This window comes from Falco naumanni, chromosome 9 (assembly GCF_017639655.2).
Source record: "Falco naumanni isolate bFalNau1 chromosome 9, bFalNau1.pat, whole genome shotgun sequence".
In the NCBI taxonomy this organism is placed as follows: Eukaryota; Metazoa; Chordata; class Aves; order Falconiformes; family Falconidae; genus Falco; species Falco naumanni.
The window spans coordinates 23,828,198-23,852,472 of record NC_054062.1 but is presented as its reverse complement, the minus strand read 5'-3'; the positions used below and the strand labels follow the sequence as shown (position 1 = coordinate 23,852,472).

At 43.3% G+C, this 24,275-nt stretch overlaps 1 protein-coding gene across 5 annotated transcripts in view; it reads left to right on the top strand.

The window, feature by feature from the left end:
• SUFU (SUFU negative regulator of hedgehog signaling) overlaps window positions 1-24,275 on the top strand; it is a 96,157-nt gene that overhangs the window by 32,969 nt on the left and 38,913 nt on the right. For all 5 annotated transcript variants that reach the window (XM_040606102.1, XM_040606098.1, XM_040606097.1 and 2 more), the window contains one exon: window positions 21,980-22,122. In XM_040606102.1, the coding sequence (XP_040462036.1) occupies window positions 21,980-22,122 (143 nt within the window). The remainder of the gene's footprint in view (window positions 1-21,979; window positions 22,123-24,275) is intronic.

Sequence of the window (24,275 nt, the reverse complement as noted above, 5' to 3'; positions counted from 1 at the left end):
AGGAAAACATCTGAGTCTAAAGTCTCCCTCTTAGATATAAAATAGCATACAACATGTTATATGTTAACTTTTATATAAAACTCCTCTTGGAGCCTTTTAAATTTTCTAGCCCAGTGTAGGTTCTCATAACAGTGTCTTTAACAGAGTATTTCGGTGCCTTCTGTTTGCACATCAAGCAGCCTCTATAGCGATTGCTTTTTTATCTAGCCCTTTTCATGGGTGAGAGGAGGTGTGCAGAGTGAAATGGGATTTGGTAGGGTACTTTAGGACAAACCTCTCAGTGACTAAGATGGCACTCAGAGCAGAGACTTTACTTGTTTGGTTCCTGCACTAATGTAGTCTCATCTTTCTGACCTCGAAGCCAATGAACTGTTTTTACACTGGAAAGAGTGGTCGTGCCCATGCTTATCAGTCTGGCGCGAACTTCTAAGGGCCTCCAGTATTATCTTCTGCTTATCCGTGCTGGTTTTGACTTTCTATCCACCATGACTCTTTAAAGGCACTACTCAAAATACATGTTAATGGATTCTAGCCTCTGGGTGTTTGACTCTCAATTTACGTTAATAAATAAACCAGTATATGAGTCATAAATTGACTTCTTTCTTTGAATATGAAATTAAATATGAGCCAGTGTTATGCTTATCATGCAATATGCAGACCACATGCCGGGTTACCTTAGGAAGAGCATGAGCAGCAGATTGAGGGAAGTTACTACTTCTTTGGCATGGCGCTGGGAAGGCCTCACTTATATTACTGTCTTGGGCCTCCTGGTTTAAGAGATGCTGAAAAACAGGAGAGAAGAGTCCAAGGTGGTTGGGGTCCTAGAACATGTGGGCTATGAGGAGAGCTGGAGGGAGCAGGGCTGGTTTAGCCTATGAAGAGAAGGTGCAGTGTGATGTAATGGGAGCCTACAGCTGTTGGAAGGGTAGTTAGAAGATTGTGGGGTCAAGCCCTAGATAATACACCAAGGAGCTACAGATCTGAATTGTAGTCCGAGGGGTTCTGGAAGGGCTTCAGGGAAAATTTACTCATAAGGTGGACAGCAAGGGACAGGGAACAGTTTATAAGAGAGGTGGGTCTCTGTTCCTGAAAAAGTTCAGGAATTAGCTCAACAAAGCTTACAACGGCCCTGATCTAGCATTGGTGATGGCTTCATTTCAAATAGGAGGCTGGACTCCAGAGGCCCCTTAAAATATGGATTTTTTTATTTTTTCCATACAGCTTCATGCCCTTCAGCAAACAGCTGTGTGCTGTCACCAAGTATTACCAACCAATCCTTGCCCTGTATAAAAAGAAACTGTATGCTGTTGGCAGCAGGTGATAAAACTCTAGTTTTATTTGGTACAAACTTGTTTATCTCTTGTCTCTTTTGAATAAAAACTTTCTCGGGCTAAAATCTTCTGGCTAATCATAGACATTAGGTTAATCCTGACAGGATAATGTATTTAAAAGTAAGACTTGTAATGGGGCGCACACTATCATGTTTCTTCTTGATCTCAGGGCAATACCAGTGGACCATAGCTAAATGAGGTAATGTTCTAATTTAGTGTAAGCTTGCTCACTTCGTTGCTCTGCAGAGTTCCCAGTCCTTCTGCTACATGTCCTGTTTTGCTTTGCTTTACTCCTGCGAGCTGCCCTCTTAGGCATGCAGTCTCCAGAGCAATTCCCGTGTTCTCCCTTACATCACACCTGTGTAATCAGGCACTGATTTTTCTGCCTGACAGGATTTCCCGCAGTCTAACCTGCTCACTCTGCAAAGCCAGATGAGCTGCTGCTGTTGTGTTTTTCCCTTGGTCTTTTACAGGGCTTCTCTGGTCAGATGTTAAAACTTTAAAACTGTGAAGTGTTTGAAGATGTGATTCTTCTGAAGCCCGTTGGGCATTAGGCAGGATGTGGCACGACAGCACTGTTTTACATGATGAAAGGTTTTTGCTCAGGTTCTTTCTGACTGTGCCTCTTGCAGCATTTATCAAATCCAACAACGATAACCATTGTTTGACTGGGATGTGTGTACCTTAATGTTGTCCTCTTCAGTTGTTTAAAAAAAATCTGTGAAGTCTCTTTAATACTCCAAAATAGCCTTAAAAACATTTGATGAACCAGAACAACTTAAGTAATGCTTATGAATCCACTCTGAACAAGAAGCAAGAAAAAGCATTAAACTGGCAGGAACTTTTTGGATAGGCTCCAAGCATTTTCACATGTCAAAAGACTGTTTACTTTGAAAGCTATGCTAGGAGCTAAATTCTTATCTCTTGAATAACAAGCCAACTTTTTGGTTATCATAGATGTGCTTTGCTGGGTCTGGTTGAAGTTGGGGGAGAGTAAGGTGTAGTTATAATCCTGCTGAGCCTGAGCATTTTCAGATGGTGATGACTGAGTTGAAGACTCATCTAGCAACTGCTGCTGTCCTAAATATTATTACTGTGTACTGCAGTTGCAAAGCATGTCTCGTTGCAAGTGATGTATTTTTGTAACAAACACTTCTAGACAAATGAACGTTGCGTTCCTTTAGTTTCCATCCCTCCTGCCTTGTGGCTGTGCTTTAGAAAAGCAGTCTTCTGCATTGAATTTCAGACCTTTGAGCCTTGGCTTCTCTGTTCACTGTAGCAAACACTTGATGCTTTGTGCTTTTGATTAAATGGCACTACTTCCCCTCCTTCAACAAAACCAAGCTTGCAAGTCTCAAAAAATTTTATTTGTGGCTTTATCTGGTCTTAATTTTATCACTGTTTGACCATGACCACAAATTCCAACTCTGTTATTTTTAGTTTTAAAAAAAACCCAAACCTGCAAACCTTGAAAAAGAAACTTGGCACAAGTCAGTGACCTTAGCTTGTCATGGTTCGTGAGTGTACTGGGAATATTTCATGGTAGAGCAGATTTATACTTCAATTCAAATGAAAAGGAAGAAATGCTCCTCACTTGCTCTTCCTACAGAAAGCTGATGCCGAGCTTATTACAATTGTTAACTCTTTAGGTACAACACTTGATCAGTATAGCGAGGCTATGGTTTGTGTTTTCCTGAAATTAAAATCTGGACTTTTTTTCTCTCTCTACGGTAAGGTTAGATTGTTTTCAAGGACCTACCTGATACGCACTGTGAGGACAGTATATGGTGTAGCATGGAAACAAATGTGTTGTGTGAGTTCTTGTTGCTTTCATGTTTCTTGGCCTGAAAAAAACCAGCTACAGCCATAAGGTACAGGCTTGGAGAAACTGTCAGGAAAAACTAGTCAAGCATAGAGCCTAAAGAGAATGGTATAGCATGTCATGGTTATATTCTCTGCAATGCATTAATTGTGGTAGGAAACTATCAAGTGAAACTAGCTTCACAAGTATTAAGACAACATCCATGAATTTAAGGTTCATAGGTTGGCTAAGCTTGGTAACATTTACCCCAGAACACATCAGCCTGAGCAGTCTGAACCCACACTGTTGCAGAGGGCACAGGTACCATTACAGAAGGTTGGAAAATAGCAAATGCTGTTCATCACCTCCACCCCAAAAAACCCAACAAAATCAAAACAAACCCCAGGAATGAAAAAACCTGAGGTTTCTAATTGGTCAGTCAGAATTCAGCTCTTAAGAAACTGCTAGGAAAAACAGACCATCTGGAAGGCACACAGGGAATAATGGATGTTCCAGCAGGGATTTATCAAGAATAAATCTGAACAGACTAATTGTGGTGAAGTAACAGACACCATGGAAGCAGTGAATGTTAGTTACCTTGATACTAGTGAGACTTTTGACATCGTCCCAGCAAGTATGTGAGTGAGCTGAGGAAATGCAATCTTGATAAAAACTAGAGAAAGAGAGGTGCAATACTTGTTGGATATTTAGACTCTGAGTAATTGTCAATGTCTAGTCATCAACCACAAAAGATGTGTAGAGCTTGTATGCCTCTAAAATCTGTCCTAGAGCTCATGCAATTTGGTATTGACTGGGATGATGAAATGCAAAGTACCCTGATGAAATCTGCAGACACAGCAAAGCATTATGGCACAGAGGGCTGGAATTCAGAACAACCTTTGCAAATAACAGAAGTTGCCCGAGATGTGCAGTAATGTCAGGTTGGTGCAACAGGTACGAGGTCTTGTGCTTGCACAGGAATAATCCAATGTGCAATTACCAGTTGGGGAAATGCAGCGCTTCTGAAAGCGGAATAAGATTATTCAGAGTTAGTCACCAATGAGCTAAACCAACACGTTCTTCATGCTCAGAGATAAAGTGAAATTATTCTGATATATAAATAGAAGTGTTCTGTATATTGCATATAATAGGATCCTACACTGCTGGCAACACCTTGAAGAGAAAGGGAGAGCGTTGTATCTCATTTTGAGCAAAAGACTTCCAAGTCAGATGCATCCCAGTTGGAGAGTCTGGAGGAGAGTAGTAAGGATGACCCAAAGGTCCATAATGTGACCTGTGGAGGAGGGAAAAGAAGGTGGAAGGAAGATGTGAGAAATATGAAAAAGGTTGCTGTAGGTAATAAAGTAATACTTTTTTTGTGTGCCTACTGGGGATATGAGAGGCCTGTCTGTTACAATTTCTGTAAGGTAGGCTTAGAGTTTGTTATTTCAAATGATGTATGGTGAAGTACGGAAATAGTTGCAGATTCCCCATTGGTGCATACTTTTGAGAATAGGTCAAACTATTCTTCATGGATATTTGTGAGAAAGAGTTGATCCTTCCCTTAGGTAAGGGCAGCATAGGAGCCTTCGTAGTCTCCTTTGCATTATAAATATGTCTTGACTGACTAGGTGTCCTCTTCAGGTCTTCTAAACATAATTTTCTGTGGTTCCATAAATACGTAATTTATACTTTTTCATAGTCTCCTGATTATGAATGCACTAAAAGATATTTAAATGTGAATTTGAAGTCTCAGCTAATTTAAAAGTTGAGTTTTAATATTTAACCTTTGTCTAATCAGTAGTAGGAAGCTGTTTTTGTCTTGGGGACTGCAAAACAATGTGTACAAGTGAAGGAAGTAAGCAGGCAAGACGCAGATGATTACTTCAGGAGAAACTTACTTATATGAATTATTCCTTAGAAAATTTATTATACTTTTGAAAAGTGTATTGGACAGAACTAATTCCAGCAGGTACACGGTGAGTTAGTTATACATGTTGATAACGTGTCAAAATGATGACCAAATTAGCTATAGCTGATTTGTTGTGTTGGGGTGTTTTTCTCCCTACAAACACCTCTCTTGGCACGTCTGCCCCATCTGCACTGTCATGGTGAAGGATTCCCTTTTCGGAGGATAAGATATGAAATATCTTCTTTTGTCCTTTAGTTATTTCTGTGAAACCTGCAGGAACTTAGTATTCGTGAACTTCTGTCCTCTGTCATGATTCAAGTCCATGGGCCAATTTCCCAAAGTTACTGGAAGGGAGGATGGTTCTGACTGATGTGTGCAAGTGCCCAAGGCAGCAGAGCTACACAAGCCTTCAGCAGCCAGGCTGAAAAGCAAGCCCAAAGGTATGTCTAGCCTTCCTTAGTTATTTCTGACCTGTCATGCGTTTTCTCAGGTAGAAATTACTGGCCTAACAGCTTGTCTGTAGTTTGAGGAAGCATGTACACTGTTCCTGCCTATGTGCACGTTTGCCCAGTGCATCAGTTTGGGGCCATTATGCCAACTCTGCATGCTGCAGTTTCCCCCTTTTTTAAACAGAAGTGATTACAGGAGTTGTAAGGACTGCAAGTATAGATGCACTCTTCTTATTCAGCAGTTTTGATCTGATTCAAGTTAGTCTGAGCCACAGAGGCACTTTGCATTTGACAGGCAGTGTAACTTTTACACTGAAAATAAATGGGACTCAGTGGGATTAAGTGGTTTGACTGGGGTTACAGACCTGTAGCCATTAAGCCAGCAGATACCTTGACACCTGCTGCCCTGACATAACCACTATGCCTCATCTTCGGATCTTCTGAAGTCCAGAAAGCTTCAGTGTTGTAGCCTCAGTGACTCTTTCCTTGCCAACATGTTTTCAAACGTTCTTGACACAGGCCAATTTCTGTGGGTAAAAAGGAAAAAAAACCTAAACCAAAAAAAGAAAAACAAAAACCCAAACCAAACTCCTTGCTTCCCTGAATACAAATGAGGCTTGTGTAGCTTGTTTGTAAAACAGTGTTTATTTCTTCCCAGTAGGATGACTAAAGCCAAATAAAATCTCCCAGTAATTCATATATGTATTTCCCTAACTATGCCTTTTTTTTTTTTTTTCAACCCCAGTCTGATTTATTGTTCTTTTCTGGTTGCTATGGCTCTGTAAAATACATATATTTTTTCTATCATCTGTTTGTAATATTGACCAGTTTCCAGTGTAGAGCTGGCCCTGGCTCCTCTGTAGTATTCCAGGATTTTAGATTAAAAATAGGGGGGATTAACTGTGTTTTTTAGCTCCGCAAAGAAGTATAAATCAACATTGACTTCATTTCAACAGAACCTGTTATGTAGTGAACTCTGCTGTGCAAACACTGAAACTGTAGCATAGTAAATTGCTGTAGGTGAACAGGACTCAACCAAGAGCGGAGGCTGCATGCCTTTATTCTGCAAAGGGGTATGGAAACATTAAGTCACTGGTTCCAATTTAACCCCAGTTTGTCAGGGCCAAAAGCTCTCATCATCTGATAGTTATTCAGTGGTCCATGAGAAATTGGTTGGGTTTTAGCCTAATTCCTTTTAGACATTTCCCATAAAACAAGATGTTCTGTGAGCAGCATCACAGATCAAGCCTGGTCCTTTACGTCTTTGTGTGCTAGCCCCTCTATGTCCCACACCACCACATCTCCCCATACTGCTGCCTATGAGCTCACCTCCCCAATATTTCCCATCCCCCCCTCCCCATCTCCCAAGCCAGCCTTGTGACATCTAGCTTCCAGCTGGGATGTGCGTGCTATGGCTGGTACCAAAAGACATGCTGGCTGATAAAACAAACCATTTGCTTGTGTGCAGAGTGGTTGGCTGACGTGCTGGGCACAACAGGCAGCTCTTGAGCTCGTGCTTCAGTCTCCAACCTGTTGCTGGCTTCCCCTGGAGCTGGCTGGGGGCTCTGAAGTTGTTGGGAAGGGAATTACCAAATGCAACTCTTGTAAATTGTCCTGATAGGCATTGCAGCAAAGTGCTGGTTGCAGATGGACCTGGCACTTTTTGCTCTCCCCTGTAGATCACAAATAAAGCTTATGCAGCACTGCTAGTAATCCAGAGAGAAGCATCTGTCTGCAAAGCTGTCAATCAGACAGGCAACACTGAAGAGACCTCATGGAAAATGTTTTTGTCTGCAGAAAGGATGACTCTAAGAGGAGGCATTTTATAGGCACATAGATGCATCTTCTCTTGAAATACTGTCCCAGCGTTGTGCAGAGAAAATACTGAAGCTGGGACCAGATTTACTCTTACAGTCTTGATGCTCTTGCTGCTGGGGGTGCTCAAGGGTTGGAATTTGCTTGCTGGCACTGTTTCATCACCCTGCCCTGCCCAAAGCTGGATGCCTGTTGTGTGTCCTGCCAGATGAGGCTCATCCTGCTATAGCAGTTCTGTTCACTTTGTCTGTGTGTGCCTACATGAGGCAGTGCCAGTTGCAGGAAACTCTTCCTTTTGCAGCACAAGAGATGACAGCTTGCCTTATGCCACCTCAGCCTGTGCGTGCAGTTAAAACCCACACTGACTTGATCATGCATCTGAGCTCTTGGAGGAGAGACATTAGCATTGCAATGTGGCTTTATGTGGGTTTTTTTCTTTGAGTATGCTTGAAGGATGGGGCAGCTAGACACCTATCCACTTTCCTGACATAACAACTTTCAGGCAAGTCTCAAGAAGCCTTCTTGCTGTTTAGTCTTTGGCATCAAACTTTTCTCTCTAATCTGTTTTCGTTTTTTCTGTGACTGTTCTGGGTTTGGTCCAGCAGAACTCATTGAAAGATGTTATTATAGCTCTTCTTCTCCCCCTCTCAAAGAAAGTGTAAACTTTCAGTGCCTGCTTTTAATGTTAAGGTGGTCTTGCTAACCCCTAGCAGGGGTCTGTCTTTAGGGAATAAGCATAGCGATACTGACAGTCTGCAACATCCAGGCTTTTTGGTGGAGGGAGCCTTTCACTAGGAAAGGAGGGGGGAGGACAGGTCTTGGCACTGGTGACACTGAGAGACTTGTGCATAGGTCAGTGTGCAGAAGTGCTTCTGGGTTCCCTAGATGAAATTAATGTACTTCCTCCCTGCAGACTTGCAAAGCTTGATAATATTTGTCTGTATGACTGTAATTTTTGGGACCTTCAGAGTCCAATGCTTTTAGTTGCACTTGTGAGGCAGGAAAGCACACCCAGCTCTATTTTGCTGCTGCGTGTCAAGGCACAGGCTTGCCAGTTGTTAGAGAGGAACTTTGCAGTGACACCGGTCATAGCTGAGGCTTCCTAGGCTGTGAAGTAGTATGCACCTTGTGGCCCGTCCTGCCTTGCTCAGAGTGGCTTCAAGTATGGCCAGTAAACCAGCTGAGGGCATAGAGCAGAAATACAGCTGTGGATGCTACTGAGTGTTGTTATGTCACCACATGGGTGCTGCACCCCTATTGCCCTCCTTCCTTGCAGCATAAACGGAGTTGCGTGACCTTAGATTTTGGCTGATTAAATTCACTTCACTTCTTCTGTCTAGATCAGGCAGGATGTTGCCCCTTTGCAATACTGGAGGCACCCCAGTGCCAGGCTCAGTCCTGCTCTTTGCCTTGGAGTATTGTCACTTCCTCAGCTGCTGATTGGACAAGCTGGCAGTTATTTAGCTCTTACTGGTTTTGGTGGGTAGCATTTCCCTGGCCTTTGTTTGGGACTTGCTAGGACATTGTGCCACACCAGAGAATCTCTTCTCCACAACATTCATTTTGCTGCAATGATAGAAAATCCCCTGCAACCCTCTAGCCAGGTTTAAAAAGCACTGGATGTGTTTTCAGGAACTTGAGAGGAGGGGACCAGCACCACTGCTGTGTGACATTGCCTTTGTTTTCTCAGCACTGGTGGTGTGAACCTGGACTGGACATGAGGCTCCTCCAGGCTTCCTCCTAGTCTGCAAGTTCAGCAGTAGGAAAGCATGACTGGGAACCCAGGACAAGGACACCTGTATTCTCATTGGACTTGGAGGATGAAGAGTCTATGGCTTACATTGTCAGCGAACTAGCTATATAGCAAAGACTAAAGCCTTTTCTTCTCTTCCTCCCTAACCTCACAGAGTTTGGGCTTTTTTTCTCTTCTGCAGTTTGCCTGGACTCATGGGTCAGGCTGGGTACTTCCTGTGCCTTGCTGTGGAAGCCACTATTGTCTCTCTGACTTCTAGGCTCTCAGCTGAGAATAGGTCTCTGACCTTCTCCAGCCCTGAAGCGTAGGTTGACACTAAGGCATGGAAAGACTTTGTGCCAGGAGCAGAGGCACAGAAAGTCTTTGTTCATTATAAGAGACTTTGTTGAAATAGAAGGAAAGCTGTCTTCCCCAGACTACTTTACAGATTGCATAGTATTTCTAGGCAGTAAGTGGGGGATCTCAGCACTGCCTGAAAGAGAAGGTTTGTTTTTAGCTGCTACTGCAATTTAGATAAAGTAGGTTTAGGCCCAGTTTGAGTTGGCTAGATTTCAACTGGTGCTGTCCCTTTTAATTCTGTCAACTCATGTCCTGTTCCTGCCTGGGAACTGAACTTGGCTCGTTGCTTTTCAGCTGTTCAGTACAGTTCATTCAGTTAGTTTATTTTAAAAAAGTAAAGAAGAAAAAAATAATTAAAAAAAAAAAAAGGCGGGGGGGTGGGTGGAAGATCCATCTTCTGTCTGTGCTTTGATGCCCTGAGGCTGTTCCCAAATGTCAGGGGTGGACAGAACAGCAACACTTGTAAATCTGATAGGCAATTACATTTATAAACGCACAAGTTGTTTTAGCCCTCGTACTGCATGTGGGCTTCCACTGGGAGAGGAAGGAAAGAAACAGGCATGGAGACCCAGAGGAAACTGATGCATCTCTGTGCAAGGCTGCTGCAACAGTCAAAGTGGTAGGACAGCCAGCCAGCTCCATACCCTGGGATGCTGGGATGCTGGCCCCTAGCAGGTATTTGTCCTGAGTGGTCACTATTCAAGATCAGAACTGATCTTGCTAATGTTTTCTGCCCAAAGCGGAGGGGAGCTGAACGCTCTGCAGGAATCCTTCTCTCCATCCTACCCAGAGCCTCCCTGCTTCAGGAGCGTGAGGAGGAGCCAGCAGGCTGGGGACCAGCAGGCCTTGTTAAGAGCAGGGTTTGACTCCTGGGATAAGGATGCGGGGGACAAGCTGCATATGGTCAGCCCAGCCTCGGACAAAGACTCTGTCCCCTGTACTGAAGGAAGAATGCAAGACAAAGCAAACCGCTCAGGGAAGGCAGAAAACTCCCCCTCCTGCTGGTGTGAGGTCCTTTGGCATGTTATATGCGAGGTCTTTGTCCCACCGAGCCTTTCCTGGGAAACGGAAGCAGCCGCTTTAATAGTTAAAAGCTTCAGCACAGAACAGAGTTGCCTCCTCCTATCGAGGAGCTGAAAGCCACAACACAGAGGGATTGTTCTGCACTTGCAGGAGCATCCTCTCTCACTGCCTGTGTGCAATTGTTTAGGATGCATAGAGAAGAGTTGGAAGGTTACACGTACTGAGTAGCCTTGTGAAAAGGACTGTTTTTTCCCTTGACAGCTGCCAAGTGTATTTTAGATGAAACTGCAGGAGTGGACTGAGCTGGAAGTTGGGTTCACTGTTACATATCTACCTTCTTACACTTTCTATTGAAGATCTGTGCAGCTAGTGGTGCTCAAACTGTGCTTTCTGACTAACCCATTCTGCCTGCAAGAGTGGCAGTAAGTGGAGCTCATTACAGACCATCTTCTGACAGCCTCAGATGCAAAGATCCTTTGCAGCAGCCTGCTCAGCCAGGAGGCAGCAAATGGGCACAGCAGGGGAAGTGTTTTGTTCTTGGTGGGGAAGAGAAACTGGGAGAGTATATTGAAAGGCTGCAGGCAGCCCAGAGCCTATGGAAAGTGGAATCCTGCTTTTTGGTTTAAAATCAGGGGCTTAAAGGAATCATCTCAGAACACTTGGGATGGTGTTTCAAATGGTGCTCCATAAACAGGCTGGCCATTTTGCATTTGAACCATAAATGTAGCTCTCGGACTGTTTGTGTGTTTCTCTTGCACATAGAGCTTAATGCCTAACTAGTATTTTACACAAATATGTGTGAATACGAAGTTCCTCTGTTTCCTGCCCTTCGGCCTCCTGCTTTGCCAAAGTAAAACAAAAGTTTGGCCTGTGCAAACTTTAAATTCCTGAAAAATTAAAGGAAAATAATCAACCACTGAGAAAAATGCTACAGTGCTCCCTCAAAGACCCCTGCCCTTCCTGTCCCTTATAAGCCCCAAAACTAATGCCTAGGTAACTAGAACACTTTTCTGAAGAGATTATGGAGTGATAACTCCATAGGTATTTTCTCTCAGGCCGTCTGCCCATTCTTGAATAGTTTTTGCTCCTCAGAGGGACACTTTAGTGCAGTCTAGCAGTCTGTCAGATGTCTATGCTGTGAAGGCTATTAAAAGAAGCTGTACGTGTCATCTTTGGGTCCTTCAGAGGAGGATATTGTCTTCACTTCCCTTTCAGGATTCTTGAAAGCTCTTCAACAGAAGCGTCTCATAGATAGGTATCTAGGGGAAGATCACAAGTGGCTGTACAGTCTTATGGTGCTCCTGTGTCCATCTAAGCATCCGTCTGACTGGCTTGCACGTGTGCAAGTATGTTGGAGGTCCAACAACAAGAAAAAAGTTTTTCTCTCCTGCTGCCGTTCTTTTCCGTCACTTAGGACATCGCAAGGTTGCTAAATGCTGTGGGCACAGGTCTTTTTTCTAGTTGCATCCAGCTGGGAAACATTCAGGTAAATGTAAAACATTCTGGTTTTCACGTGCCATAACACAGGATAGGGTTTTTAAATGGAAGGCAAGTATCTCTTCAGATTGGTCACGTGGGACCACATAATCTGTAAATAAACTGTCATTAAATACCTATTTTGAGCTGAGTCCTTATCTGACAGGAGATCCTGCTGTGTAGCATCCTTTCTTGATCTTGGGCCTCCACCCCATCCTGAGGCCATTTGGTTTCTGAAACTATTGAAGACATACCATCCTTTGAAAAGGGGAGCTGTAAAACATGTCTTGTTCAGGTGAAGGATGCAGAAACTTGGTGGCAGTGCAGCTGGACAGAGGTGGAAGGGTCTCTTGCCTTTCCTGGAACTCAGGGTTTGGCAAGTGCATCACTCCTGCTGCCTTGTGGTTGCTGGGCTGGGGGATGAAGAGGGCAAGGGCAACATTGTCTTACTTGCCCATTGGAGGAGGCAAAAGCAGCCCAGCCCTGCAGCACCCAAGGGTGTTGGGTCTGAGTGTAGAGAAGCAAGAGCTTGGAGCAGGAGAGTTTTGTGGGGCTGTGGAGGAGCAACTCGCATCTGTGTTTATTTTCTTTCTCCATCATATTCAGCAATGCCAGGTAAGTCCTTTCATGCTGCTGTGCCTTCCTCCAGCCTTCCCTCCCTGTGGAAGGGAGCCATGCAGATACATTTGTAGATATGTGAGAACTGTGCTGTTGCAAGAGCAAGGCGGGAGATGTATCCTGCCCCGGGCAGCTCTGGATGCCGAGGGGATGCCAAACACAATAGATGGGCCAGCTCCTGACTCTGCCTGCTGACTCTGAGGGCTGGAGAAGGCTGTAAGGAGCAGATGTGGAGGAGCTGAATGAAGTGGGAAGGAGAGGAAGCGTGGGAGGAGGTGGCTGGAGGAGCAGGCTGTATGGAGTCAGGGAGAGGACAGGGGGCCCACTGCTCGCAGAGGGTGGGAGCGTGCCCTGGGCACTGGAGTCACTCGCTGGGAGCCTGCGTGAGAAATTCTCGGAGGCTGCAGTCATGGAAATTATATACGTGTGTAGAGATGGGCAGAGAGAAGGAGCAAGCCAGACGTGTGGATGTGTAATGGATGGAAAGAAATGTCCTGGAAAACAGAAGAGGTAGAGGAGCCTGAGAACCAAACTGATTATTGTATGATTGCATTTTAGCATTTGTTTTTTGTCCAAAATATTACACTCTGCAATGTCACATAAGGCATCCGGGTGCCTGGGATCTACTTTGTGATAAGAAAAGCAGCATTTGCAATTCCCATCAGTGGAAGCTGCAGTACAGTGAGACACATTTTCCACAGTCCCACTGCCAGTAGGGGTGAGTGACAGCTCTGAGCAGGGCACGGAGGAGTGAGGAATCAGTTGGCTTGTTGCTGATGCACCGTGGGAAGGCATGGGAGGCCTTTCATCAGGCTTTCAGTCTAGGGGACTTCAATGATCAAATAAGTTTATATATGCTTGCATAAGTTAATGGGGATCTTTTGTGAGGCTCATTAATTTTCCAGACTTAACACCCTGGAGCTGTGCAATAATCAACTTTGTATTTTCAACCTGCTGATTGATTTTTTTTTAAAAAAAAATCTGCATCGTGCTACTGCTTTCGCAACTGTCTTTATACCTCAGAGGTCAAACAGTCCTTACAGTACTGATAAACTGTGTTTTCTACATAGTTGTTTGTTTTTTCAGAAAGAACCTTTTGCCTAGGCCCCTAGTTTCTAAAAACCCAATTTGAATCCCTGCAGTGGAGCTATTGTTTAATTGTACTCCAGGGATTTAATTCATCCTGAGGTATCTTGTCTGTGTTGCATGTCTGCAGCAGGCAGCAGCACCCTGTGAATTTGCACCTTGTTCGAATGCCCAGACTGGGGCAGTTCCTGTTTCCCAGATGGGAGACTGAGGAGCAGCAAAACTGAACTGAAAAAGAAAAACAGGGAGGAAAGACTTTTTTCTAATGGTAGTGCAAATCTGTCATGGCTTGGATTTTACTGACTGTATATTCTTAAAGCACGTTCAGCTTGACTTGAAAATGAAATTATAAACTAACTGCCAGCGGGCCCCACAGATTATATCACCATTGGTTTTCCCCTTTACCAATCCATGTGTGCAGTTCTTTGTAGGTTAGGAAACTAAGCAGACAGACTGAATTTAGCATTAATTTGATTATCCTGAGATTATCTTAAATTTAATGTGGCTGGCAAATGAGCCTGAGCAAAGTATTTTTCTTTACACTCTGTTTTTTAGAATTCACGTCTATATAATGAGTTGCAATAACAGTATTTGAGATTTTTAGACGTGATTTTCATATTTTGCTTTTGCATCAATTTATTATAGCTATGTATTTGTATGCATGCTTATATCTGTTACTGAGATAGTTAGAAATATATTAAGTAGCTCCGGTGAAAAGTATAGCTAATATTCAAAGTTGGACTCTGCATCTGCCCTAGTTTCTCTCAATTCTAGCTGTTCAGTCTGCACAAGGGTACTGAAAACCAGCATCAAAGCTTATTTGTGACAGATTGCCAGATTACCTTTTTTAACAAAGCCAGACTGAATATTAAAAGTGTTGGACAAAATACATTTATATAATAAATTATACAGACCATGCATGGTGCAATAGCAATGCAGTAAATTACATTGTTTCTATAAGTATCGGATAAGCTGCATTCAATTTAAATGTCTGGCTGCATCACTGTCATGCTGGTCAGGAACTCACTGGGGGCCTTTTTAACATTCCTGCTCCCATAAGTCATGGAGTCAAAATCCTTCTTTGCCTTGCCCTCAAATACAGAATCTCTGAGTTATGTGGGCTGACATCTGTGACTCGCTGCCTGCAGTTTACCTGAGGTCTCACAGTCTAATACAAAATGCAGGTTTGTACCCCTTAGAGCAGTGAGTTTTCAAGCACCTGAGTGATGAGGTTAATGTAGGTCTGGCTTGTGTGAGGGATGTGGTCATCTTGTTTGCATGCCAGCATCCCCAGTGCCACACACTTTTGCAAATTTGTTGAACTTATTTTTTTAGACCAAGCTAGCAGAGACGTGCCAAGTGTGCTAGCAGAGACGTGCCAAGCATGCTAGCATAGCTAAGCAACAGTACTGGCTCAAGAGGGTGATCCAGGTAGCCACTGCTTTCTCTGGGGGACAAGCAGGATTGTTTCTTTCAGCATCAACTTGCACATATCCCAAAATAAAACGACCTTGTAATGATGTTCTGGCTTTCTGCAGAAACAAGAGAGGCACACAGAAACTTGGTTTTGAAGGATATGAGTGCAGCAGAGTAGCTGTTTTCCCAAACCCAAGCACGCTTAGTAGTTAATGCACTTAGTGGGAGAAGCCCACTCTGTGCAGTATCAGCTCATAACCTGTAACCCACTGTCCAGATGGATTTATCTGGCTGGCTAGTCAGAACAGTTTAACTTCTCTGTTGCAGATTTTAGCTGGTATTTCGAGGGCTCTTAGAAGAGATACAGAGGAATGGTCAGCTACAAATCTATTCCTCCAATTTGAAAATCTAGATAAAGAATTGCATGGTGTGACCACGTCAGAAGGGAGGAGTTTCTGGCCTTTGGATGGACCAGGGTGATGCAGTCTGAACTGCCCCAGAGCCAGACTCAGTCTGGGGACTGACTGTATGCCAGGCCATGTATGGACAAGAGATAGATTTCAAGTTCCCTTGCTGTCTCCTTGCTGATGGAATAGCATCAGCAACTTGTTTTCCTCCATACAGTCCCCTATGCATGTGTCAGAGAAGATATTTGACTCCCAGATGCCTGAAGAGCTATTTCCCATCTGCTCTGGGTGCAGGATAGCAAGCTCACTGGAGATGTAGCCTGACCCAGATTCAGCCTGGAGCCACCTTTTGGATGGAGGTCTCTTAGCTCCTAGTAGGTGTCTCTGTTTGCTTGTCCTTTTCAAGTTACTTGCAGTGGCTAGCCAGGGGAGTAAGGGCTTTAGCAGGATCCCATACATATGAAACTGGCAAGTCTGAAAAAGAAATTGAAAATACAGTGGGAAGTATGTGTGTTTCTCTGTAGAACTGGGCAACACCTCTTGAGCCTAGGTTGCATGCATTACACTGTTTATAAAACGTCTTGAGGGCAAGAATATGACTTGGTTTTATTTCTGTAGGCATTAGCAGTATTTAGTTAAATTAAATTGGGGGGGGGGGGGGGGGGGGGAGGAAATGCATTCCAAGAAAATACATGAGCAATGTCACACAAAGAAAATTTACTAGTCTATAGTGGAATCGTTCCCTCCCAGTCATTTCCCCAGTTCTCATTATAGAACAGTTGGATAGTAAAGTTAGGAGAGATTGCACAGCTGAATTGCAACTGCGTGAAGGAACCTAACCTGCTTTATGTGGGCTGTGAAAGAAAATGGATAATAACATTTTAAAGACTTCAAAATATGGGGAGTTTAACAGAGTGGTCTGGTCTAACTGTCTTATAGATGCTGCTTTTGCATAATAGAATGGTACGTAAGCTGGTCTGTGGGAAATTTAGAGACTTCTCTTTTTTGTAGAGCTAGAGAGAGGCTTCAGGTTTGCTATTATAAATTATGAAATAGAACTGTAAGTCTGAAATACAATGTTCTAATGTTTTCCTTCTTCTTTTGAAATCAGTACCTCCCTATGAAGCAGTTTTATTTCATAGAATCAGCATTCCCTAACAGAAAGGAAAAAAAGAGGTTTTGCTAAAACACAAACTTGCAGAAAAAGAACCAGTTTCAAATCTGTGAGGAGGGGTCCCCTTGCTGTGTTAGGTTTAAGTCCTGTTAGTGTCCCTTCCAAGCAGGAAGGGTGCAAGTGTCCAACAGGTTACTCCAAGCAGGCCTGTGTATTTACAACACATCCAGTGCACCCGTGGTAGCTGCTGAAGGATATGTATTTATCCTTAGGCAGGTCGGGTAGCTTAGCTCTTCCTTCCATGGGGGGAACATGTAACCACCCGAGGTTTACCAAAAGGCAGAAGTATCCAACAGCATTGTCAATCAGCTTGTATGCAGTAAATCAGAGTCTTACTTTACTCCTGCAGGTTTGCTGATTTATCCATACACTAAAAGAATTTGGATTTAGTTTTTTAACATACTTTATTTCAGTTCCTTTGCTGTCTGATTCCTCCTGTTAATGGCTAGATCATTTCTGTACCTTGCCATCTGTCCCGTGGGTTTGGCAGTTCCCTGGTGAGGTCCTGGTAACTTTTTCTGATGACTGTCATTTTTGCTGTGCTCACCTAAGGAAACAAAGCTTATGCAATCGTGCTGTTCTCGTGCCTAGAAGACTGACTGTGCTACCCTAATGGTGTTTGAACCTGTTGGCCAGTGTCAAACAGACTTAACAGAGCGGTGGGGCTCTTGGAGAGACATGGTTTTTGAAGGACTGTAAAAATGACCAGGTGAGTAAAAATGCTGAGTGTGCCCCTTGTGGCGGTGAAAAGTCACATTGATGTGTCACATTGACCTTAGACACAAGAGAACCTAGGTGGGGTCCTCCTGTGCATGCCATAGCTGCAGTAAAAGCTTTAGTGAGAGCTCCTTCCTCCTTAAGCAATGAGGAGTAATTCACAATGTGCGCACTCACAAGGAAGAGAGCACACATAGAAGTCTTCTCCAAACTTACTCCTGAGCATGGAAACCTGAGCTGGTTTGACACTTGGTAGTTGTTACGAATACGTCAAACTCCTCCTATTATATAACATTATTTCCATGGACATTTCACATCTCTTGTTGACTTTGCTATGGAGTAGGGTAAAAAGTTCAAAGGGGCAGAAGTGTTTGCAGCAGCAGATCACACGTGAGTCCTGGTATTTGCTGCTCCCAAACTGATTGCTGCCGTCTTGTTGTGGTAGAGAAGGTGCTTGTCCAGTAGAAGCCCATGGTTTTTCACAGCTACCGCTGAAAGCCATCTCACCTTTTCCTGGATGCAAATGCATTTTGTCTTCTTAAGAAATACAGTGCAAAAGGACTTCTGTAACATCTGTTGTGTTTCAAAACCAGTAAGAAAACTTTGCAACAATGTACTAATAGGCCCATCATTACAGCTGGTCAAAAGGGTTGTCAGCAGAGCTTGTTAGGAGTGAAAAGTGTTAGATCAATAGTTGCTGTTAGTGGGCTTGGTTAGAGGCAGAGGCTGTTCCCAAATCTGTGAGGGCCCAGGACAGCATCAGTGTTGTGATGTGATCTTTGCAGAACCAGCTTTGTTGCTGATGCTGTAAACTTAGTGGTTTACTAAACAGATAATTTGCGAAGGAATGTTCTGTGCTTATCTGAAAGAGGAGTCATGTTTTGGCCTAAACTGAGAAATTGTTTTGGGATTCTTGTAACAGTGAGTCCTGTCAGACTGGGCCAGTGCTCCATGGACATAAACATCTTCCTGCAATCTTTTATTTTTACATAAAATAGTTCTTCTACATGTTTATTAATTCCTATTTTCATGTCTGTATTTTCAAGTATTTAATATATAAGTTTTATTTCATCTATTTCATATACAGCTTCCAGTTTTGAGTTTAAGTCTCTCATTTGATTTCTGCAGTAGGCATCACAATGTGTACTGAGAGGTATGGCTATAAATTTGTGAATTGTTGACACCCCCATATTGGCATCATTATCACTGAAGGTCCTAGTCCCATCCTTGGTTCCTAGCAGTGCAAAACAGAGATCTCAGGACTTAGTGTGAAGATGGCAGGCTGCTTCTCCAGTTAGTCCACATGGTATGGAAGATACAGAGATGTATTTTGGGGAAGAAAAGAGCTGTCTTTAGGCATATCTGACTGAAGTGTGTTGCTCCTTGGAAGGTGTTTGTGCTCCTTGTGTACCTGAGGTGAGTGCATGTGCCCTGTGCCTGCTCACCTCTTGGTTTTATGGAAATACATCTGTACATGTAGGAAATAGTAGCACATCGTACATGTTTGTGGATGAAAGGCAGGTTGTACAAAGTGTGTTATTGACAGCACTGCATATGGTAGAAAGGTGCAGAAATCACAGGAGACTTCTCACATCCATCTGTGCTGTGATGATTTTGAGGATTTATCTGGATGTTTTATGTTCTAATTCAAGATTTGTAAAAGCCACAAATCTATAAATTTACTTTAGAGGAACCAGTTATGAAAACTTTAGGATTTTCTGGCTAAAGCATTGTTTAAAACTTAAATGCTTAGAAAGATACTGATTTTCTTGTTTTGTAAATATAAGTGTAAAAGGTAGGAAGAGAGGATGGTGGTTCCTGTTTCCAGCATGAGGCAAGAGAAAGTGGTTTAGTCCTTTGTTTCTGTAATTTCTCAGCTTCTGTGGCTACAAGTCTGGCAATTCAAGCTGTCCCCAGTGCTGCAATGGTCTTTCTACAAGAGCTGATCTTACATTCCACATAGACTACAATGCAGCAAGCAAAACGCTGAGTTCCAGGCGGTAATTCAGAATTTCTTGCACTCTTACAGGTTTTAATTCAGCTTCATTTTATTTCAGGAAAAAATGTTGTGATTTGAGTGTGAATTTTTGTGGTGTTCGTGCACGTGCAAAGGAGAGGGAGATTTTCTAAGTGTTCAGTGTTCACATGGACAAAAACAGGTGGGTTTCCAGCAGAGACATTTGCATTTGAAAACCTGCTCTGAAACTGGCTGGGCTTTCCCAGGAGGAGCAGCACCAGCAGTAAAACGCAGGGATCGATCAGCATAGAATTGTGTGAGCATTTGATGGGCAAAATGTTGTGGTATAAAGACAGGGCCCAAGAATAAGCTCTTTGTGGCTTTGTTTAATTCCTGAAAACTGTGACTGAAAGGCTTTTATCATTTAAAGAAAAAATTGATCAGCCACATTTTGCCTAACCTGGAAAATATCACAAGTTCCTTCACAACATTCTAAGTGCTGTTTATTTAATCCAGTTTTAATACTTAACAAAAAAAAAGTTTTTTATTTCTTTCTGCTTCTCTTTCCCCAACTCTAAACGTAAAGGAATATCTGAACCACTCCTTTTAGTTGCAGAACTGAAAGCGTGTAATTTAGTGTACGTAACGATAAACTCTTTCAAGCAATTTGCATTTGCTGTTTTCTTTCTTTCCTAATTTTAACTAAGGAAAACATTCCCTTACTTATCACAACACTTCTGTTACATGCCTCCTTTTTTGGACCAAGTTCCTTATGGTATTCAGAGTTTATTTTAATTCTTAATCAAATGAGCTGTCCAAAAAATTCATCTGAAAGAAACATATACAATGAATATTCAAACACACGCCAATGGGGACACCTGGTGGAGAAACGACGAGTTGCCCAGGACGCCCTGCATGAATCCCATAGACGGGTGAGCATGAGTTAGCTCCTCAGTGAGGTGACTGAGAGTATTTTTAACCAACTGCGAGATTAAGCAACTGGAAGATAACGCTCATTAGTTTACCTGCCTGCCACTGATGGCTCCCCTGAAGCATCCTGCAGTTGCTGCTGGACAAGAGTACGTGCACATGGTTGTGCTGGTGCTGATGCACAGTGAGTGGCGTGCAAGGACCTGATTCCTCAGTGTCTGTTTTTTAATGTGACTGGGGACAAAGCTGAAATTACTGGCAAGTGTGGTTTCTCTCTTGCTGCTGCAGAAGCTGCCTGTTCAATAATTCTCAGATAAGCCCTATAGATAGTCATTTAAGACGTGTCCTATGACATGGATTTGGAAGGTGATGTGGTAAGGTTAGGTGAAGATATATCCAGGACCACATATGGTCATAGCTGCGGGGCACAGGAGAGCAGTCCTCTGAATTTGAGCCTGCCCTGTGTCACATGAGATGCTCCAGTCTGAACCGATAGCAACTCAAGTAACCACTAATATTTTCTGGTCTGGAGTGGAAGGTCCTAGTAATCCTCCAGTGGACAAGGCCTTTCTTCCCACTCTCCTGAAACCGTGACCTTGGGAGAGACCATGGTGAATACAGCAGCCCAGGCTGCCTTCATCAGGGAGAAGGGGGTACTGTGCTTGCCACTGACTTTGGAAGCAGGCCAGCAGTACTTGGTTCATCCCTGGGACCCTACACCTATGTCAGAAGGCAGAACGCGGATTCTATAGGCTGGTTATTTATATGTGCTATAAAAGCTCTACCTGGACTGGGACAAGCACAAGACCAGAGGACAAGGCAGTCAGCTAGGCAGTGTTACTGCACGCATGCTCTAGGAACTGTGTGCAAATGAAGCATGCGTTAATTGGTGTAAAAATGGTCATGGTTGTTTTACTTCTGGCTCACTCAGAAAGCAAGCATTAGCCTCTCCTGTGATGGGGCAGCAACAAACAGATGAGTTCCGGTGTGCTTTCTGGCACGCACCAGCTGTGGAACATGGGATTATCCGTGGGGTTTGTCTTTCTAAGTAAGAGAGGAGGAAAAGAAATGAATACTTACAGTTGTGAAGAAGGAAGGGTAATTTCTGGCTCTTTGTTTTGATGCAGTCTATTCTGACATGGAGTGATATTTATAGCCTACTGGTTTTCTCGTTGTTTGGGAAAGAAGAAACATAATAATTATAATTCTGCACCAGAGCCACCAGGTAACCGGGAGAGAAAGTGACTTTGACTTAGACCATGACAAGCTGGACAGCGGACTGGATTTTTATTAGATATACTAGACTATTATTTGTGCTTAATTCACATTTCGGAATCTTTTTCTCTGTGGCAAATCAGAGCTGCATTAGGTATGAATTGCTGTCCCATAGGCATCCAGTATGGCCTGCTGGCTCTCTGTGCTTTCTCACAAAACAAGACTAGTAGTAAATGAGACACAAGCTAATTTTATTTGTTGTTATTCCTGTGTTGGAATTAATATCAAAGCAGGACATAATTTTTTGCCACAGGACTCCAGTGTGGGCAATTTTTAAGTCAGAATTGAGACGGCTCAATGAGATTCCTTTCCTGCTTCAGGGGCTTCCGCTGCCTTGGAGACTCAGCAGAGCTGGCTGGAGGCAGTCACTGTGAACAGCCTCAAGTGACTGTTTTGGTCCAGACCAGAGGTCCCTGCCTGACAGCGGTCAGGAGCAGATGGTAACAGAATATTCTAGCAGACTTTACGGACTAAATATTTCTTGCTTCTCTTCCTTGCAGAAAACACCTTCTGCAGCGGTGACCATGTATCGTGGCACAGCCCTTTGGACAACAGTGAATCTAGAATCCAGCATATGTTACTGACAGAAGACCCTCAGATGCAGCCAGTGCAGACTCCTTTTGGGGTTGTTACTTTTCTACAGGTATGACCCAGCAATGGTGGCTCTGACTGTCACTTCCTGGGCACAGAATGTGGCTAACATTACATTTCATTTAGCTTTGCTAAGTCAGGTACTTATTATCCTGTCTTCCACCTTTCTTCCTTATTTCATTACCATGGATCTCATCTTTGAGTTGTTACTCTGGAGGTATTCAGTAAGCATTTTACGAGGATTGAGCAATGACGCACTCAGCTCTCAAGATAGAGGTCTATCTGATGGGGAGAAGGTTTACGCCCCAAAACAGACCTGGAGTTGAATATTACATTACTGCTCTGAAATTTCAAATATGAACATAGGGGAAACAGCTGAGAGAAACACTTTTGAAAGGTAATGTAAAGCTAAATTCAAATTAATTCTGTGGCAGTATTGGTAAGTAATCCACTGGTTTGAGTTCCAGGAAAAAAACAGTTTGGAGCAGGACTCAGAGTTGCTTTAGCATTATTTAATGGCAGAAATGTAGCTTGCAGCATTGACTCAGAGATTCTTTAGAGGCTAAGTGAGTTTTCCTGCACTGACCTACTGGTTAAGAAAGGTTGAGGTTTGGTTTGCAAAAGAAATATTTTTTAAAATCCCTTGCAATTTAACCCTACTGTTCAGTGAAGGGAGCTTCCTTAGCCAAACAGCTTTGCTTGCTTTCCCAAAGCCGCCCTCCTCAGTAATGTCTCTTAGACATGGGCTGCTTTGGATATTTTTAAATTGCATGTGGAGTTAATAACCTTAGTGGAAGAGCTGGCATAGTTTATGCCAACTGCTGATTTCTCCCTGCTCCGTGGAAAAGCTTCCATCCTGTGGGGAAAATGCAAATGTCTGTATTTTACAATTTAAGCTTCAAGTTGCTTCCATTTGTCCTTGGCTGTAGTTGCAACATTAAGAGGAAGCTCCATTACCACAGACCTGTATAAGGCAACAGCTGTGCAAGGGCAAAGGCTTTCCTGAATTTTCTGAGGTGCCTAAAAGTCTGGTTCTACCAATAAAAAAAGAGATGGGTGTGGGATTAATCAGTGAAAGGTGAGTTGTAGGACCTGGAAGGGGAGAAGAGAGCCAAGCTAAGCTAGGTGATTCCTGGCTGACTCCCCAGTTAGTGCTGCATTAGTCCATGTCTCTTCTGTGCCAAGCTGATCTGGTTTAAAAGACAGTCAACTTTTTACATGCTGAGGCTTTTGGCCTCTAATCTTTCACAACACAGACGACTGACTTGTTTTTCCCCTTTGTTTGATGCTTGTTGTTATGGATTTATTTTGACCCTTGAGGATAAATGATTGCAAAAAGAAAAGCATGAACACAAAATATGATTTCCTGTTTAGAGTCTTGCTGTTTGTTTGTAATTAGTGAGTGAAGGCCCAGGGAGGGGTGTCCTGAAGCGAGGGTAATTCTGGCTGTTCATGGAGGAAGCCTGAGACATGGGTGGGGATGAAGTGCATCTCCAAGGGCTGGGTCCTGAGAAAATGAGCTCTGCAAGGGGCAGGGGAGGCAGGGTGTGCAGAGCTGGGTATGCGCTGATGTTGGTTATTTTCCATGCAGATCTCTATCAGTGCAGGTATGTGCTTGCGGCAAAGGCACATGCTGCACTTCTGCTTGCTGCTCTTCAGCACTTAGTTTTCAGTTTTCCTCTTTTCTGATAAAACATCAGTTGAACAGATGTCCTGGTTTTGGCTGGGATACAGTTAATTTTCTTCCTAGTAGCTGGTACAGTGCTGTGTCTTGGATTTAGTGTGAGAATATTGTTGATAACACACTGATGTTTTAGTTCTTAAGTAGTGCTTACTTTTAAGTCAAGGACTTTTCTTTGCCAGTGAGCAGGTGCACAAGAAGTTGGGAGGGGACACAGCCAGGACAGCTGACCCAAACTAGCCAAAGGGATATTCCATACCGTAGAACATCACGCTCAGTACATCTGCTGGGGGGAGTTGGCAAGGAGGGGCTGATCACTGGGCATTGGTCAGCAGGTGGTGAGCAATTACATTGTGAATCACTTGTTTTTTCTTGGGCTTTATTACTTTCTCTCTCTTTCGTTTTCATCATTATTGTTATTATTATCTTTTACTTCCATTATTTAACTGTTCTTATCTCAACCCATGGGTTTTACCTTTTTCTCGTCATCCAGCGGGGAGTGGGGAGTGAGCGAGTGGCTGCAT